Source organism: Gymnogyps californianus, chromosome 3 (genome assembly GCF_018139145.2).
Source record: "Gymnogyps californianus isolate 813 chromosome 3, ASM1813914v2, whole genome shotgun sequence".
Taxonomy (NCBI): Eukaryota; Metazoa; Chordata; class Aves; order Accipitriformes; family Cathartidae; genus Gymnogyps; species Gymnogyps californianus.
The window spans coordinates 33,442,347-33,461,882 of NC_059473.1; the positions used below are offsets into that span (position 1 = coordinate 33,442,347).

At 40.6% G+C, this 19,536-nt stretch overlaps 1 protein-coding gene across 1 annotated transcript; it reads left to right on the top strand.

The window, feature by feature from the left end:
- The first annotated feature begins 6,357 nt into the window (after positions 1–6,357).
- On the top strand, positions 6,358–15,580 carry LOC127015114 (potassium channel subfamily K member 16-like). The gene is made up of 5 exons (XM_050894855.1): positions 6,358–6,570; positions 10,626–10,740; positions 11,279–11,445; positions 13,858–14,023; positions 15,357–15,580. Exons 1-5 carry the CDS (start codon positions 6,358–6,360, stop codon positions 15,578–15,580), a joined length of 885 nt encoding a protein of 294 aa, XP_050750812.1.
- Positions 15,581–19,536: the final 3,956 nt, after the last annotated feature.

A 19,536-nucleotide genomic window follows, 5' to 3' on the forward strand; every position in this document is an offset into this window, starting at 1 on the left:
AATCTGCCAGGGATCTATATACAGTCTGGAAGCACACTAGTGAAACCCTTAAAAAAAAGCTCACCAGCTTTTGGCTTGGGCATTTGTCTCCATTTTCATCACTTCCTCGCCACTGCAGCTTTCCAGAGAGCTCCAAGGAGAAAATGACATAACTTTATGTTGAGTTTTCTTGCTTGGAAGATGGACATGCCTAATTCAATCTCCCTTTTTCACTGCTGCGTTTTTTATGAAAGAGGCTTTAAAGTGGAATAATGAGGTTCACACATGTAATAGTGTAAGTATGTATTGTAATATCTTCCCAACAAAAGATTTTATTGTTCTTACCTGGTTTAATCAATCATAGGATGCAAGTGTTTTATGTCAATAGTATCAACTGAGAGCACTTCAACATAATAGAATATTAAGATCTTGTAAATGTTGCTGTATTGGGTTTGCGTGGCAAGGTTTTGGTAGCGGGGGGGGCTACAGGGGTGGCTTCTGTGAGAAGCTGCTAGAAGCTTCCCCTAGGTCCGATAAAGTTAATGCCAGCAGGTTCCAACACGGACCCGCCGCTGGCCAAGGCCGAGCCTGTCAGCAACAGTGGTAGCACCTCTGTGATAGCATATTTAAGAAAGGGGAAAGAAGTTACAGGGGAGTTGCAGTTGCAGCCAGAGAGAGAGAAGTGAGAAGATGTGAGAGGAACAACTCCGCAGACACCAAGGTCAGTGAAGAAGGAGGGGGAGGAGGTGCTCCAGGCGCCGGAGCAGAGAGAGATTCCCCTGCAGCCCGTGGTGAAGACCATGGTGAGGCAGGCTGTCCCCCTGCAGCCCATGGAGGTCCACGGTGGAGCAGATCTCCACCTGCAGCCCGTGGAGGACCCCATGCTAGAGCAGGTGGATGCCCGAAGGAGGCTGTGACCCCGTGGGAAGCCCGCGCTGGAGCAGGCTCCTGGCAGGACCTGCAGACCTGTGGCACCGTGGAGAGAGGAGCCCACACTGCAGCAGGTTTGCTGGCAGGACTTGTGACCCCGCGGGGGACCCACGCTGGAGCAGTCTGTTCCTGAAGGACTGCACCCTGTGGATGGGACCCATGCTGCAGCAGTTCATGAAGAACTGTAGCCTGTGGGAAGGACTCACATTGGAGAAGTTCATGGAGGACTGTCTCCCATGGGAGGGACCTCATGCTGGAGCAGGGGAAGAGTGTGAGGAGTCCTCCCCCTGAGGAGGAAGGAGCGGCAGAAACAACGTGTGATGAACTGACCCAAACCCCCATTCCCCGTCCCCCTGCGCCGCTCGGTGGGGGAGGAGGTAGAGAAAATCAGGAGTAAAGTTAAGCCTGGGAAGAAGGGAGGGGTGGGGGGAAGGTGTTTTAAGATTTGGTTTTATTTCTCATTATCCTCCTCTGATTTGACTAGCAATAAATTAAACTAATTTTTCCCCAAGTCGAGTCTGTTTTGCCCGTGACAGTAATTGGTGAGTGATCTCCCTGTCCTTATCTCGACTCACGAGCCTTTCGTTTTATTTTCTCTCCCCCTGTCCAGTTGAGGAGGGGGAGTGATAGAGCAGCTTTGGTGGGCACCTGGCATCCAGCCAGGGTCAACCCACGACAGTTGGCTGTACCAAATATCCAGCTGGTGAATATGGATGCCAACAAGATGAAAATCTGGGAGTACTTAGTTATATATAGCATGTTTGGTAGTTCCATAGAGAATTTGTTTGTCTTTTCAAAGTCCATTTTTAATAACCACAACAATCGAACTTCTGTTTTTAGATGATTTCATATGAATCACTTTTATTGTTGTTTAAATCAATGTTAAATGCTCTTTTTCTAATATTTTTTTCTGTTTCGCTTCCTGCAGTGTTTGCTTTGAAACCTCACCAATAAGGCAAGCAATGTAAACTAGATATTTATAATAGCTACTATCCATGCCTTGATTTGACACCACCACAATAAAAGTGAAGACTTTCGACTTAAACTTTGTTTTAGCTTTCCCTTGAGGGAAATCTCAGGGGCTGCAGCTGAGATTTTCTAAAGATTATCTTCTGTTCATTTTTTTGGGCAGCTGAGGTGCTTCATTTGACACAAAAAGTGAACTAAACAAATATTTGTATTTGTGGGCCAACAGTGGGTTTACCCAAATGCATTTATACAGATAAAGAACAGAAACAACAAGGTCTACCTCCAATACAATAACTACAGAATTCAAGGAAACTTTTTTTTTCATGGAATCTGTCTGAGAAAAATACTATTGAAATCTTGGAACTCTTCATAACTTTTATCTGAAAATGCTTCATGTTTTCACCTATGTGAGTGTAAATCAGGATGTCAAAATGATTGATTTAAATTTGGAGTGAGAATAAAATCAGAAGTAGAAAATTGCCAGATGGCAGTGTCATGCCTGAAGAAATGCAATGTCACTGTGATTTATATTTAACATGCTTCTAAAATAATTTCCTTAACTCTTCTCTGAAGTGCAGGGTTTAGAAGTCATTCAAGGCGCAAAGCAAATTCAAAACAATTCAGTATTTCCATGTACAAACTGTTCAGGCTGATATACATACCCTGTGGAAGAACGGGTCCCTGGATCTTTGCATCCAGTTTGTCATCTAGTTCTGTACAAAGACATTTCTTCCAGAAAAACTAGTCCAAAAATTCACTCTTCATCAGAAGTTTGAGGATGACAGGATCAGCCAAAGTATCTTTCAACCATTTAATTACTTATTTTAGAAACAGCTTATTTGTGTCTATTTAAATTATACTCCTACAGATCACAATGGTATTTTTTCTGGCTTTTGAAATACAGAGTGAGGAAACCATGTCAGTTATTTTTGGCCTATCTTTTATTTAGCATCTGTCCATGTTGAAGAATTGTTAGGGACTGTAACAACAATAGGTGAAGCAATTGGAGAACCCTGAATCCTTTGATTTGCTCGAGGTAATACATGTAAAGTGATTCATTATCTTGATTGTAGACCAGGATGTCATTTTGGTATCTGTCCTCTCTAGAACAGCTCAGATTTTCTCTGGGAAAAGCTGGATCCTACTGGGACAGTCACATATTACAACAGCATTGAGGGAGGAAGATATGATAAGTGAAGGAATAATCAAGGAGGTCATGTTCAGCTCTGGATTCAAAATATCTTTTGTGAGAATTCATTCCTTAGCTTTGAGACCTCATGTTTAACATTGGCAGGAAGCACTGGAACAGCAGAACCTCTGAGTAACAGTCAACTTCCAAGTCCAGCTACTCTCAAGAAGTTTTTGCTTTCAGCATTTTTTATTTCTAGTGTTTGGGAACTCAGGTTTTGTTTATTTTTTAATCAGAAGAACATTAAAAGAGCAACATGAGAAGTTAGATTAGACAGTGTGCTTTGTCATCCAATCATCAAAACGGATCTGCTAGTATTGTTATTTCAGCATATTGTATATTATGCCTTTTTACCTGGAAGCCAAATCTCATTTCCGATGTGGTAAGCCATGCTGAGCTCCCTCTTCCAGATTCAGAACTCACTTAGAAATCACAAGTCTTCAGTTTACTTCCAAATGTATATATTTGAGTTTCTTTTTTCCTGTGGCAAGACATAACTTCTGGGCTACTGCACAGAATCTTGTTTGTTTTATTCCTATGTTGCAACCTGACACTAGGGAAAAAAAAAAACCCTTTGCAAACAAAATATCGATGATTTCTATAACTTGAAATCTATAGGTACATATTTCTGTAGCTTTTCCATGGGAATAAATATGGCAGCATCAAGCTACTTATAGACTGTTGTCTTTCACATTTTCAGAGCACGCTGCTCACCTGTATGGAACTGTGCAGGTTTATGAAAATGCTTTCTTAAACGTATGCTTCATGATTTTGCCCTTGCATTTATCTGTAAGGTCATTCAGCTATGAAGTGGTTCATCTCTAACTGCATATTTACTCTGTAGTTTCTTGTGCACATACAATTGGGTTTTTTTATTTTTTGCACCTTTCTGCAGAAACACTGCTTTCTACATCAGCCCCAGGACACGTTATCACATATTCTATGTTTCTCTTGAAGTTCTCTCCAGCTGTTTGTTATATTAGCCATTAATTTATTTTTTTTTGCCTTTTTTTTTAAATGCTTTTCAAATAATAGTCGTGGTAAAGATGATAACACCTCCTCTGAAAGTTGATTAGAAATCATTTCACTTGGCCAACCAAATAGGATACACCTTTAATGTTGGAGTACTTTAAGTAGGAATATCTACAGTATAGAAGTAAACATACCTTGACAATTTTAGTGACTCAATTCACAAAACCCTCGGAAAATTAGGATCCTAAAAGTAAGCCTAAGTGGACATTTTTTCTTAAGGCATAATTTAGACTGCCAAGTTTGGCAGCTGGAATGCTTTGTTGAACTGGACTGAACAGAACAGAAGGGGACATAAAAGAGATTCAGTGCTGTATTTGTTCATTTATAACTTAATTAATAGTTTCATACCCTTAATTGTGAAACCTACTTCAATTGTGGGAATCTGTCTCAGCCCAGCTATGCACATGTGTTTGCATCCATTCCAGAAAACCAGTAGGCTAGCATTCTCTTGGACTGGTAGACATAGTTCCTATAAACTACAACACAACAAACAGCTGGATCTCTCACCAGAGACAGCCCTGCTAGTGTAACAGGCAGTTGTGCAACATCCCAGCCTTGTCTACCTGTAACATTTCACAAGGTATGGAACAACAAGCTGTACCTTTTAATTATGGAAATCAGACACAAGAGGGAAGTTCTTGTTAGATATTCTGAAAGTAATTGTCAGCCTTAGCACAGACCAAGAGGAGGCCTTCCATCAGTGATAAGCTGGACATCTCACTTGCTTCAGATCAGTTTGCTTCATAATATTATTGCAGTGCTTGGTAATATCAATGCCACTATAGCTTCTATCTCCCAAATGTTTCACTTCAGCTGAAAAGAAACACCAGAGCACCAAGGCTCTGAGTCCTTGCATGTCGCACTTCTCTACTGAAATCTGTCTTTCCCCCAGTCATAGCAACAGAGTGGTCCCAGACAAAGTCCAAGATGTTCTCCTGGGAGTTCTCCACAATACTTTTCACAGTGACAAGTGGCCTTCTGCTGCCAGTCAGTCATCCTCTTCTGGGTGGAGATGGCTGGCCTTAGGCTAGGAGCACCATTCAAATGGCAAGTACAGGGGTTTTCCCAGATACGGATATGAATGAAACCATTTTTTCAGTCTTTTTCTCTGAGTACTACCTCTTGTTTGAAGGTAGGTGAAAAACAATCTGAATACTAAGCAAAGGAGAGAGATCTGTATCCAGAACATTTTAATGGCAAGGGAGTTTAATAACAAAATTGCAGCCCTAGCCACATGGTTTTCTTGCTCTGTGTGTGTCTGTGTTTTCTTTCAGAAGCAGTGTGGCATAGACAACACTAGCCATAAAGCTCTTCCTACAGAAAAATATGCAAGCCTAGCTCATTTCCAGTGCATGATAATGATTAAGGCTCCCATGACTGAACCTCTGATATTTTTTTAGCTAACGATTAACCTTAAGCCCTCCTTCCCCCTTACGCATTTGGATTAAAAGGGCAATACAGAGACTGAAGGCAGTCATGAGTGGTTCATTCTCTAACTCTGTGGACTAAAGGGTGGAGTCATCTGACAACGAATTCAGGAGCAGCAGGCCAGGCAGTGAGGAGACTGATCTTATTAGGGTTAGAAAAGAAAGAGAAGGTCTGTCTTGTGACGAGGCTGAATTCAGGATGTTTATGAGATTCATCATGCTGTTTTCACTGGTGCCAGCAATGTTTGTATGGTACAGACGGCAGCTATTGACTTTTCCATTTATTCAGCTCCATACTCTTCTTTGTTCTGGGGAGTCTGCTGTAATTAGAGAGTTTATAGTGTTTTCTTGTACAGAAGTCTAGTGTTCAGACTAAGGCTTTACTTATCAAGACTTTAAGAGTCTATCCGTGACTCTATATTTGTATAACCCTGGGTAAGTCATTCAACCACAGTTTTACTTCAGCTTCCCAACGTGGAAAACAACACCAATCTCAGAGGGCTTGTGTCAGGCTTCATTCATTTGATTGAGATCTTTGGATAAAAGTTGTTTTAATAGGAGAAAAACACTATGATTCACATTCTTATTAAGCCATAAATGCTCTCCCTTTATTTTGGATAAAGAAAAGATGTGGAGCGATAAAATTTGCCTGTTAGTCTCATTTTGTATAGGCCTGATACCCGTATGTTCTGTTAAAATATTCTCCAGGGCAGTAGCTGGGAACAAGAGTGTGTGATTCCTGGGCATCCTGGGTAGCACACGTCTTGGGACAGTAACCTATTAAGTACTGAGCAGGGACTGGCAGCAGCAGAGCAGCAGCAGAGCAGCAGCATGCCCCTCCTCACCATACACAACCGGCAGATCAGCTGGACTCCGCTGCTAGTACTGGGGTATCTCTTTTACCTCCTGCTGGGCGCTATGGTGTTCCAGCTGCTGGAGAAGCAGGCAGAGACCCACTTTCGGGACCAGTTCCAGCTGGAGAAGCTCAAGTTCCTGCAGAACTACACCTGCTTGGACAGGCAAGCCCTGGAGCAGTTTGTACAGGTAAGAGCAAAAGGCTCCCATTATTTTGGCTCAAGCATTATTTTGGTTAGAAGAAATTACACTGGTGTGGCCAAGCATGTCATAAATTGATCTGCTGTCCATGACATTAAAGGACTAACTGTACCAGAGAAAGGCAGAGGTTTCTCAAGCCCATTCACATACCTCTTTATCTTGATCTGTTGCGCTTCTTTCTTTTCCCAGTCATGAACTCCCAAAATATGCAAATCTGCTGATGCACCTTCGTGCTACATTGCAATAATTTCAACTTCATGATTTTCAGCTTCCTCATTAATTATTACATGGGAATTATGCATGGGGACAAAAAACAAGAATCAAACCTACAAGAAGTAAGTTGCCCTTCCAAGGTTCTCCAGCCCAAACCTGTGCAAATTCTGCCCTTCTTTTGTACTAGAAATTGTCTACTCCCTTTGAAGGTGGTCCTGCACTTCCAGGCCTCTAAAGAAAAGATAAAGTCAACCATCATGAACTGTGTTATCTATCACTTATAATAAGAGAGAAAGGGCTCTTGTTCAATATGGGTTGTCAATTAATGACATCTTCAATTACTTTTTGATCTATCCCTCAAAACTGGCTGGAGATAAATTACTAGACCTTTCCTGGTATTATTATAGACCTATTCTCATTCTAGTATGGCAAGAACTGGACAGAAATCCTTGAACTACCACTTTCTTCGTGCTCAAAATTTATTCAGTTGCAGAGCTGGGTGCCTAAACAGTTTGAACTCTTTCTGCCATGTCATTAAACCTGATAGAAACTCTAAACATGCTGCAAGTTTACATTGTCCGAGTCAGAGGACTTCCATGAAGGTATATGCTTTTGATCAACAAAAAGCCCAGATTCTGTAAATGGATTTAAGCAAACAGTGACGTTCAGATCAGAAAGGGAAGAGAAGGTGCCTGAACCTCTGTCTACAAGGAGAAGGTTCTGATTACTAATACTGTGATATATTTCTTGTGGAACATTTGGCATTGGCCAGAAAATTACTAGAGTTTTCAAGAACTTACACGCCTAAAAACATGTCTGTTTTTTCCAGCTTCACCAGTTGGTGATATTACCTGTCTTGCCCTTATCTCTGTGATAATGATTGTAGAGGAAAAAACCTTGATTCTCATTCTAAACCAAATTGGGATACTTCATAGGATTGAAAGGTTTAGTTAAATCTCCGGTAGCCTAGAAACCTTAGGGAGGGTTCATGCATGTCCAGATTCTCCTCTCTCTGGCTCCAGTGGAGCTTCCTTAGCACTGCCGTGCCACTCACAGAATCAACATTTTGCTGCGTCTCTGCTGAATTAGATACAATTATTTCACTCGCAAGTTGTTCCAGACAAAACCAGCTGAGGGCACCAAATTATCATCGACAATGCGCCAAGCTTCAAAGTACTGAGACTTGATAGTCCTCAAGGTAAATGTAAGTGCAGGTGCCCTCTGACTCACCTGTTATTTATAAGACCTCTTAAGAAATTTGTCCAGCTCTTACTGATAGTAGGGAATAGAAGTCTTTCCATATTAAATCTCTAACTCTAAAACTAATGCAGGGAAGCAGTCATCTCTCTGTATGTTTTAACTATATGGTTAAGGAGGCCTGTTCATCATGTCAGAAGTTCCAGCCTGAAAAGTCACAGTATTCAGGCTGTGATGAGACACAGCCACTAGATTCAGTCTGCTCAGCTGACAAGTACAAGGTGCCTTGTCTTACTGCCAGTTCTTTAAACCTAAATCCTGGAATCTGAGAATAAGTCCAGGTTTCTTTTTGCATATCCATTATCACTAATAATAGAGTTACCACCTATAATTCATTAACTTTTGACTTGATTGTGCATGAAGCAAATTCCTGCGATTCTATGTCCATAAACTGCATCGACTCTGCTTGGCTAAAACCGTCTAGCTGAGAGGTAGCCCTGAGCTGCGGCTCCTAAGCTGAACAGCCTGGAGTTTTGGGAAAGTGCAAACCCAAATTCTGTGATCTAATACGTCTGTGGTAAACACACTTTGGTTAGGAAATTATGCCATTCTGACAGCATAATTGAGAAGCAGATTCATTGAGTAAGGAGGTACCTTTTTTAAGTCCCTGTTCTGATTATCTCCATACTTTTTCAGCCCCAAAGGAACTGATATAAGTATAGACCAAGAGGACCAAATCCTTGTCTATGACCACAAGTGGCTGCAATGTGCATTGGCAGGGGGACAGGAGCAGAAATGGCAGGCAGTTTTTATTCTCTCCACATCCTACTATAGCTTTATGTAGGCTTCATACTCTTACTGTAAATTATAGCACATTGCTTTTACTTACTGGCTACTTCTGCTCTCAAAGGCAACAACTAATGTTCACCAACCATTCAACAGCTGCTCTGTTTGCACTCCAGCCATAACCGTTACCTAAGCTGTAGATGGAAAGGAGCTAGGAGCCGTTATAACTGTCCCACATGAACTTGTTTGTTTAGGAACAATTCTCCTGGGCACCAGGATGCCATTTCTTTCATGAGGTCGTACTTAAAAGCAACAATCATACCAAGAAGTCTGGCCTTGTTAGACTACGTCTGAAGTGTTGAACATTCAACTTTGCCTTACTCTTCCATGTTGGTTTTCATGATGTGAATGTAGCTCCTCTGAACTCTTGTGCACTGAAATGGATAGAACTGACAAGTGTTCCTTAGAGGGATGAATTAAACCTGTGATTATTTTAGACATTTCAAAAGACTCACACCTCACTAGCTTCTGTGTGTTCCTTCTAACCAGCAAATAAAATAGTCAACTGTAGATAATATGATGTGTCGAATTCTTCCCATTCTAAGCACAGTCTTTTAATGGATAATGTAAAGTTCTTTGTCATATTGAAAAGAAACTCTGCTGACACTTCAGTCATGAGATCACATGTGACAATGCCTAGCAGCCCTATCTGATGGACTTGACCAATGCTGTAGGATTTTTTACTGAAGGAATAACATTAGCTATTAAACAGGATACTCAATCCACCAGCACAGATCAGCTAATATTGCAGAACCTATGCAAAATCAGATACCTTGTAGTGGGTATGTTTATCAGATAAGCAATCCTTCTGGCAGTTGTCAACATTTCAATCAAGAAAGAATATCTTCTTTGGTCTCATACTCCTGGAACCAACTAAAGCTGGGGTTGCTGATGAATCCTGCTCATGTCTTGCATCATACAAAAGTGTCTAGAAGAGATGAAAAAGTAATTCCTTCAGGCATTTGGCAAAATGACGAAGGCTGTGACCTGGACCTCAAAATTGGTATGTAACAAACAAGGGGATTCTTGAAACCCCAGCCACTGAGCAGAGGGTAACCAGTCTCCTTCAGAGAAATCCTCGGGGAGAGCAAAGGAACACAGTCTTCACTAAGGCAGCTAACAAGATATTTGATGCATAAATGGGAGCAGCATTTCTTTTGCACACAGTAGTTTTGGTCATCTGGTAAGAGCTATCGGGAATAGCAGAGACTATTTCATTAGCTAATCTTTCAGACTAGGAGAAGCTTAACATTCATTGAAAATTATTGGGAAGTCACAGCCAAAAATAGTAGTTCATCCTCAGTAGTACTTACGTGGAGGAAACAGAAATGAGCATGTTCCCCATGCCCCTCCCCACAGACACAACCATACATTTACACATGCCCAAATTAAAACCTGGAGTGAGATGACTAGACTAGGGAAGGAGAGAAGAGGAACTGCTTTTATTTTTTTATGGCATAACTTCACTTTCTTTTCCCAGTTTGATCACTTTGGGGACTCCCTTCACTCCCTTCCCCTTAGCTTTCAACTGGTTATGGAACCTATCCTACTTCAATGGCCAGTTCTCCAGTGACAAGAGTGCAATTTCCTGGCCAGCAATATTTCCAAGCTTTGCCATGTCAGCACAAGGCCATTTTAGTCAAATTCTACCCTGTTATCTACACTGTTTATTGCTCTGTTTGCTCAAGATGGAAAGCAATATTTATTTCTCTCTTTTTTTCTTACATTCTTCCTGATTTGGTCTGATGGGTTGCTCATCTTTGCTCCTTTGACCTCTTCTGCCTCAGGTCCTCATGGAAGCATGGGAAAAAGGGGTCAACCCAGAAGGAAACTCTACGAATCCCAGTAACTGGGACTTCAGCAACTCCTTCTTTTTTGCAGGAACTGTTGTCACCACTATAGGTGAGGTACTCTCTTTCCTTATAAATTGGGGTTTCCTCCAGCTGTCCTGTAAAGCCCCAGAAATGTGCAATTGGTGGACAGACTACACCTGCAAGACAATCTTGACTACTGTGGGTTACGGTTTTCTACTGGTTTCCAATTATACCTGTTATTCTTGTGTATCCAGCATATTACACCTGCAAAAAAAGCTGAGTGCCTACTTGGTACATGCAATATCATTTTGTACATGCACAGCACATCTTGAGGTTGCTTTGAAGCACTCAGTTGCACTCACCGCAAAATCAGAGACCTATAGAAAATTACAATACTCTTTAAAAGTAACATTTTTCATGTTAAATTTTCTGTTAGTAGTAGTGAATGCACAGGTCTCCATCATAGGCTATGGCAATTTGTAGGCAGATTTACTTGCAGAAAATCATAGGTCCGCAGGTTCCTGAAGCTTAACATAGTTGAGCTTCCAAGCCTAGGAACTTCCTATGATGGCCTGCAGCCTGACTGTAAAGCCTTTTCATGTAGCTGTTTTCTTCTTTTTTTCCAGGTTATGGTAACCTGTCCCCCAGCACAGTGGCAGGGCAGATCTTCTGTGTGTTTTATGCCTTATTCGGAGTGCCCCTCAACCTGGCCTTCCTTAATCAGTTGGGGAAAGGCCTCAACGCTCATCTGATTACCCTGGAAAGATGGGTGCAAAAGCCAGGCCGTACCCAGGTACAGTGTTAATCTATCATTTATTTCCACTCTTTTAAAACTAATCGAAGTTCCCTTCTCAGGTACTGCCGCTACTAGATTGGGTTTCCTTGTGTGTGCCTACCTTTTTCTGAACCACAGCAATTACGTGGCCCTCTATATCAGAAAATTTATATACTCTATTTATCTACGATAGCTTTAAAGCAATTTGCTTTTGCTTGAGGGACTCTAGATTTGCCTTTTTAAAACCTGACTCAGCAAAACTGTTAAGCAAGCATGGCCTCAATTTTGAGCAAGGTCCTTAAGCTCTGGTGACCTTAGCACATACACACATTGGTGAATCAAGCTCTTATTATCTAGCCTATGCTAGCATCTATCCAGAATCTAGCTCTACACTGTGCAAAGACAACTTATTTTTATTGGCCTGCTAATCTGGCTTGAATTACCTTCCCTGATTGTGCCAGCAATTTAGCACTTCCTTCCTTTTCTTTTCTTGAAATGTAAATAAATACTCCTTCTCCTTAGTTATAGTTTGTTGGTGAGTCATTGAACTAGTCCAGATGTATTGGAATAAGGGAAGCACTGATAATAGAAAATACATGAAGGTCATTTATAACAAAGTTAGTGCATGTTTCTGAGTAAAGGTTCAATGAATTGACCCCTTTAGTTAGGGAAAAGGGAGATTAGATATGTTAGATATGTTGAAACATTTCAGAGTTCTGGTACAAGTTTTTTTTCTTTTTCATTTGTAAAATCTCTGAGTCACTGCATTCTTTACCTACACTGGGAAAGCTATAAAGGTACTGTCAAATGCAGACTTGATTTATATGAACAAGAAGTTCTTTAGCTGCATAACCTATGTCTGTTCCCCAAATACATACAGCTCTACCACCAGAAGGATTTTCATTATAGTATAGCTGCATCTTTCCTGAGATTTCTAATAGCACCTCAGGGATGTGATTTTTTTTTTTTTCTTTTCACTCCTGAATTAACAACTCATTTCTGGCAGAACTCCGATGATCAGACAAAGCTTTGGACCTGTATCTGCTTGTTCACTCTGAAAAGCCTCTTCCAGGAAGTTGGTTCATCTCCTTTTAAACACAATTTAGTCATGCTTTGGGAAATTATTTACAGCAGTTCTTCTTCATTCCTGACTTACTGTCCCCTACATTTTAGATTTGTACCAGGAATTTCTTAAAAACCAGGGTAAAAAGTAATATCGTGCATTTCAGTATAAAAATTTATGCAAACTTGATTATCTAATTAAATGCTATCACACTTCTGGAATGAACTAAATGAGAAGAGATATCAGCTATAACCATGTCAATCAGTAATTCTCAAAGTGCTTTGCAAATGAAGTAAGTATTATTATACAGCTAGAGAGACATGGTACATAATATAGAAGTGATTTGTCAAAGTCACCCAGGTAGGCTGATGCCAAGTTTCTCAAGCTCAGCGGACTATTTTATATGTCAGATAATACAGAGAGAGAAAGAAAAACATGATACCTGGACCTTCTACTTTATAAACAGTGGTTTGGCTTTTCATCCAGTCACAACAGGCATGCATAGAAAATCATACTCTGGTTTGAATGCCCTTGAGGGCATTTTTAAACAATTGCAATGAGTTTGCATCAGCCCACACATCACTAGTCAAAAGTTCACCAGAGTATGTTCCCTGGAAATCCATGAGCTCCCGATCCTCAATCCTAAACTCCTAAAATCCCCTGTCATGACCCATCCACTAACCATTCTGTGTACCTATCTATTGCAGCCACATATGCTGTAATTTGTCTCCCAGAAGGCAGACGTTTGTACTGAGAGACACAGATCTGCCCTGTGCTGACAGAAAACAGTTCTGCTCTGAATGCTTCTAAGTTAAAAATAAAAGCAGGCAAACTGACTTCACTTAGATTTCATCCAAACATATTTTTGGCTGAGCTCTTGCAAGCCACTTTATAAATCTTTGGAAGCAGTCATGGTGAAGAGAACCCTAATTTGTTCTTGCCAATCTTTGTATTAAGAGTTATGCAATACTTGGTGATTTTCCTCAAAGACAGGAGCCAATTGATTATGAGAGCATCTCCACTTGAATTGAAATTGTAAAGTGAGTGTTTCATTCCTATGGTTGCCATGATAAGTTTGAAAATATGACCTGAGCATACTTAAAAACTCATTGCAAAAAGCTTTAAAAAAATCCCCCTTTTTTTCTTAGTTTTGAGATTTTTTGGATTCATGATTAGGTACAATAGCTATGTGCAGGGTAAACAGCAAGGTCAGCCTGCAGTGCATGGAAGCACTGGTTTATCCTTCCTTTTTTGAACATTGCTCCCAGCTGGAGTGGGTTTGTGATTCAAGACCAAAACAGACCCAGCAATTTCCACTAGACAACTGCTCAGTGCTGTTTAGCTGCCATCTTCCTTTTATCTTTCAGGTGGTTCAAACACTGGCAGTGGCCATCTTCCTGACCACTGGGACCTTGCTTTTTCTAGTGTTCCCACCATTGGTCTTCAGTTATGTAGAAGGCTGGAGCTACGGAGAAGGCTTTTACTTCACCTTCATCACCCTGAGCACCATTGGATTTGGGGACTACGTAGTAGGTAATAAAGAAAGTGAACTGGATTGAGCTTTGTTGAAATTAGTTACTCTAGTATAAAGCTAAACACAGAGAGCATAGATATCCATTCCGCTATAAATCTGGTACAAGAGTGAGCTGAGCCAGACTGATAATAATGAGCTAATGTATTATATGCCATGGGCATTTTTCTCTTGGCAGCTAAGCTGAGAGTCACCAAACTCATTTCACATATGCCACTGAACACCCATTCAACAGTGACTATGTCCAAGATGGTACGAATGTGATCCATGAGTGACAGGTGGAATGTAAATGAAATCTCTCTGTCAGTATTAAGCCTTTGAATCACCCTCTCCTAACAGTGATTTGTTTCAGCAAGTGCCTACCATTCCCAATAAGAAATCATGTCAAATATGAAAAGATCAGTACTTACAACAGGGAGAATATTACTGACAACCCCAGGATGCCTGTGAAAGAAAACAAACACAGTGAGATTACATAGTCTTTAGAGATCTAGCCTGAGACATAGCAGTAGAGACACATGAAGGGCTATTTTTCCACCCACTTATTTGAACAAATGCTCTTAACAGATTATGTATAGTGTGTTTATTTGTCAAAAACACTAGGGTCTACTTCATGAGTAGTAGCTCTCCTCTCCTACAGGTCATAACTATGTCCCAAAAGGAGATAAAAACCCATCGCATGCTGAATCTGGGCACTGTGGAGTTTCATGATGATCTGGATGATGGAGACTAAATGGATGGCTGCGGTGCTGTCCTGTGCCTGTATCAGCTGCACTGATTGTCCATGCTGTGGAAATATCAGACTGGGGATTAAGATTCCCATAACCACTTACTTAAAATGGCTGCATTTCCCATATAATATTCTCCAGGTGATTTTGAATCCTAGTTACTGAGGTACATCACCCTACAAAAAGCAATCACTATATCACTGAGGTAGTAAACCGTATCTTTCCAAATCATCTGAGATCTCCTGTGTGTCTCTTGAGTAAATATGGCTAATATGGATTCAACATTGGGTTTCCAAGATGATTTTTTTCTTTGTCAGTGGCTAGGAACACTCGATTTTGCGCATCTCTGATTAACATTAGATATGGCTATTTTTATTATATAGCCTCGACTTCAGAGATTTGATGCCAACTGTGCTAAGCTTAACCTGAGAGTTGGAACACAAAAAGGAAAAAGGAAAAAGGAAAAAAAAGAAAGGATGCTCATAGATCACACAAACTTGTTAAACATACACTTTTGCAGGGAGTGGAGAGGGTGTATGAGTATGTATGTCGTCTGGCAGACCAAAGCTGTTCAAGATTAATATGCAAAGTTTCCTGGATTTTTCAGGCACAAACCCCAACAAGCACTATATCCCAGTGTACAGGAGCCTAACTGCAATTTGGATTGTTTTTGGCTTGGCCTGGCTCGCTCTGGTCTTCAACGTGGGAGCTGACCTGATGGAAAAATTCCTTCAGCTAAAGTGGCACAAGCCTGACTTAAGCTTGGCAGAAGGAGCCGCCACCAAATTAGAAGATGAACCTGAACAGCCTAGAATCCACATCCCTAGCTGAGCAAGGTACACAGAAAGCAGTCTTGAAAGTGCATCTTTCATCTGTATCTCACACTAAGCAAGCCCTGTGGATAAAGGACTAAACCACAGGTTGTGGACTGTTTCCTAAGGAGGAAATGTTTCAGATGCATTGAAATTTCCACACACTGCATAGGCATCAGCCAGTTAAAACCTCCAAAGAAGTAGCACGCATGGTAAAACAACTGTCCCAGGATTCATTTTATACTTCTCACTCAACACAGGCAACGTTCCCTGAAGTAATCAATTATTATCCTTTCTCTTTCTCTAGTGGAATTCAGTTCTTATGGTCACTCATTTTCAAAAAAATCCAGAGTGACTGCCTCCCAGCTCCAGTAAGAAGTCATGTCACCAAGAATCTCAAGTGGAAAAAGTCAGGTACAGAAATCTTTCTTCATTTCCAATCAGAAAACAAACAAAACCACAGAGGAATATTGACAGTAGTGACCACCTGCTTAATGACATCCATCCCATTAAGATTCATTTGCTATGGTCTGAAATTAGCAGCTTTCATATAAAATGATAACATTTCTTTAGTTCCTGGGCTAAAATGCTTCTCTTCTCTCTTAAATTGTGCAGAAATTATATGTCTATCCAGCACTGCCTGGACTGTTACAATTAATTTCAGAGCAAACTGACAGCTCAAAGCAGGTCCTTATCCTTATCGCAGTTCATTTCACAGCCACTTGAAAACAGCACTTTAAACTAAATCTAAATGCAAGCAGACTTCCTTATTTCCAGCCAGATCACAAATATTATTAGAGTCTGGCATTTGTTTGGGGCCAGTTCATTGAAAAACTATCACGCACCATACAGAGCTGATGCTGTCCGTTTACCTCTAAACAAGGCTGATGATAGGCTCTTGTGTTAAATCTCATCCTCAGCCATGCACATAGTGTCACCCGTGAGAAACAGGGAGTCTGATTTTATCCCAGTTATTGTAAGTCAGAAGTAGCAGCAGCCATCTCTAAAGAAGCAGAAAAGCCAAAGGAGGACATATAAGCACCTTATAACAGGCTAGTCACTGAGATATAAAACTGTACTCATACTCTCTATTAAACTATAGAAACTTGATAAAACAATTATCCATTCATTGAGTACCATACTAGATTGTTTATAACCATCACTAACACGCTCCATGGGTATGCTTGTAATTATGTACATACTGCTATTTATTCAGTATGTTTATAACTCATACTAATGATCAATTAATCCTTTTAAACTCATTTATAAGTGGAACTTTAATGTAACGTGTGAGTGAAATATGACTGGGCATGTAGACTAGCTGCAAGCTAGCCTATGGCTGACAGGCTACAGTAACACCAAATGTCAGCCTTTCAGCAGCTGCTTTGATATTTCATTTTGGGGAAGTGTCCATAAAACATGTAGAGACATGTGTAGGTCACAAATCTCTTCCCACATACTTTCTGTGCTAGATTTTTACTTCTGAGGAGGGTCACAACAGACACGTGTTCTTACATCTGACTTGGTGCTTGTTTTCTTTGCTAGTTGCCGACTCCTGCATAGCGCAGTGTGGCTGCTCAAATCTGAAATGCTGGCATATAAGAATGCCAGCTATGGTTTATTCAACTCATTTCAAAACTGAGTTTTCAAATGCTTATCCCATCTAAGATTTCCCTCATGTCTTACCACTACCTACCTCACAGATTTTATCTCCTCAGTTTTTGCACTGATCTTCCTCTATGCCCTCAGCTATTCCCATAAATTTGTGCAACGGCTTTCTTTGTAGCCTCTTTCACTGACAGCAGCCAACTCTCTCCTGTCTGGCTTTTTGTATCTTTGCAAATCTCACGGGAAACTTTCTCAGTATTCTCCATTCTTCGGACATAATGTTTGCATATGCACTTGTTAACATCATCACCATCACTGTACTCTGGACCTGTCTTGTGTCAACACTACAAGACAGTTTAGGCCTGTTTGTGTGGAAGACAAAACTAAAGTTCTACTGACTTTTATCTCTCACCTGTTTCCTTCACCTTGCCTTTCTCCATGCCTGCCTTACTTTATCTAGCCACAGCCAGCCACAAAACATGCACTAGTCTAAAGGTGATCCTATACAGTGTTTTACACCATGCTGCATGCCATAAAAAATGATAATGAGGTTTATCAGGGATAGAAAGCATGCATGCACCACTTACTGGCAAAGTGTTTGTTAAAATCATTCTTACTTGACATCTGACCGCAGGGAGTTTGGATTGCTTTTACTGCAGTCCAGAAAATTGCTCCTGACCTGATACTGATTTCGCAAAGTAGCAGCATGGTGAGACTATCTTCTGAATTTTCTGCTACTGCTGCTTTTAGTAAGGCTGAGAGTAGCTGCAGTAGTTCGCAAGCTGCCTGCCGGAAGACTCAAAAAGATACCTTAAATCAAGCCTATGGCCATGTTGGAACAGACAAGAGAAAGATACTGATGACCTCTCCTATGTTACACAAGTGATAGAAATTTTTTGCTCACTTTGTCAGTTTTTCAAGATCCTGAAAAGATCCTAAAGGTCATGCACATCTGTAATCAAAGTTACTTTGAGATACATACTGGGAGCACTGGCCCAGTTCTTGAGCATGGATGGGTCAAGTGCTTTCTCGTACCCTTCCTCTAACAAAAAGGTAGTCAACAAGTATCAACTGACCAGCTAAGGAAAATAACGTGGAAGAACTGTGGAATCACAAGGGCTTACTAGGAGCCAGAGGAGTGCACAAAAGGGCCTGTTTGGCTCTTTTAATAACCCATTTTACCAGTGGTGCAATCCTGCACAGAATGGAGACCACACAACCTGCTACAAGATGCTCAGCTCAGGTGCATGGAGAACAGTGCTTCTCAAGCCTCTGAAGGTAGCTCTGCAGCCTGTGGCAGAAGCGATGGCCCAGGCAGCGTTCATCTGTGATGTGGAAAAGTAGCACATTGTCCTCAGCAGCTACCACTTGCAGTTCAGTGCAGGACAAGAAGCAAACGTCCTTCCGGGCTTACACTTACCCTTTAAGCCTACTCAGCAAGCCCTTCCTCATCCTCAGATATGTTGGTACCTTCCAGAAAACACCAAAATGTCATCTGCAAATATTTGAGCATAAATAGAAGGCTGACACACAAGTGAAATTTCTGAGAATGCTCTCGAAAATGAGGCATTAAAATGTTATATGATTCTGTGAAGATTTGTTGTGAATCTTGATCTCTTCTCTTCCTCCTCAAATTCCTTCTAGCAAGCACATGCTTGATGTCCTGGGTTTTCACAGTCTTGCTTGTAGTTACAAACCCTGACTCTCACCTGTAATTTGTTTTATATAATATAGCTTTAGTATAAACATTAAATGCTATATGTTTAGTCTGTAATGTTTCAGCATGGTTATACTTAGTGTGCTTTGTATAAACTATCTGATTTTAATGCAGTTAAAATGTCAAAATGTAGCTCAGATGTGTCTATTTCCTGATCTTAAATGAAAGAGAAAACTTGAGTATATATACTTTTTATTATCTTTGCATATTTTCTTCCTCATATATATTTTTATAGAAGGGGTTTTTTTTTTCCATTTTAAACGTCATTCAGTAATGAATACATTGAAAAGGCAGAGTTAAGACTGAGCAATAAGCAGCATAACTTTTTTTTTTTTTAAGAATGTGTTCAGGATGATATCTTTAAACTGGAATTGGTCTATCTTTTGCATATTAAGTTTTGCATCTTGCCAGTAAAACCATGGATTTATGCTAGTCAGTTTAAAGCACCTCCCAGAAAAACATAAATCAGCACATTACCAGAACTGTTCCAGTGGTGCAATACCTGTTTGAAGGCTGCCTTACTTGTAATAGTATGAACAGTCCCTGGCAAAAAAAATCACAGGGCAGTGTGAGAAGATGTTACCATCTGACAGCGTATAAAGGCATCCTGTTTAGAAATTCAGTGGATTTATTCCCCTTTATCTCATAGT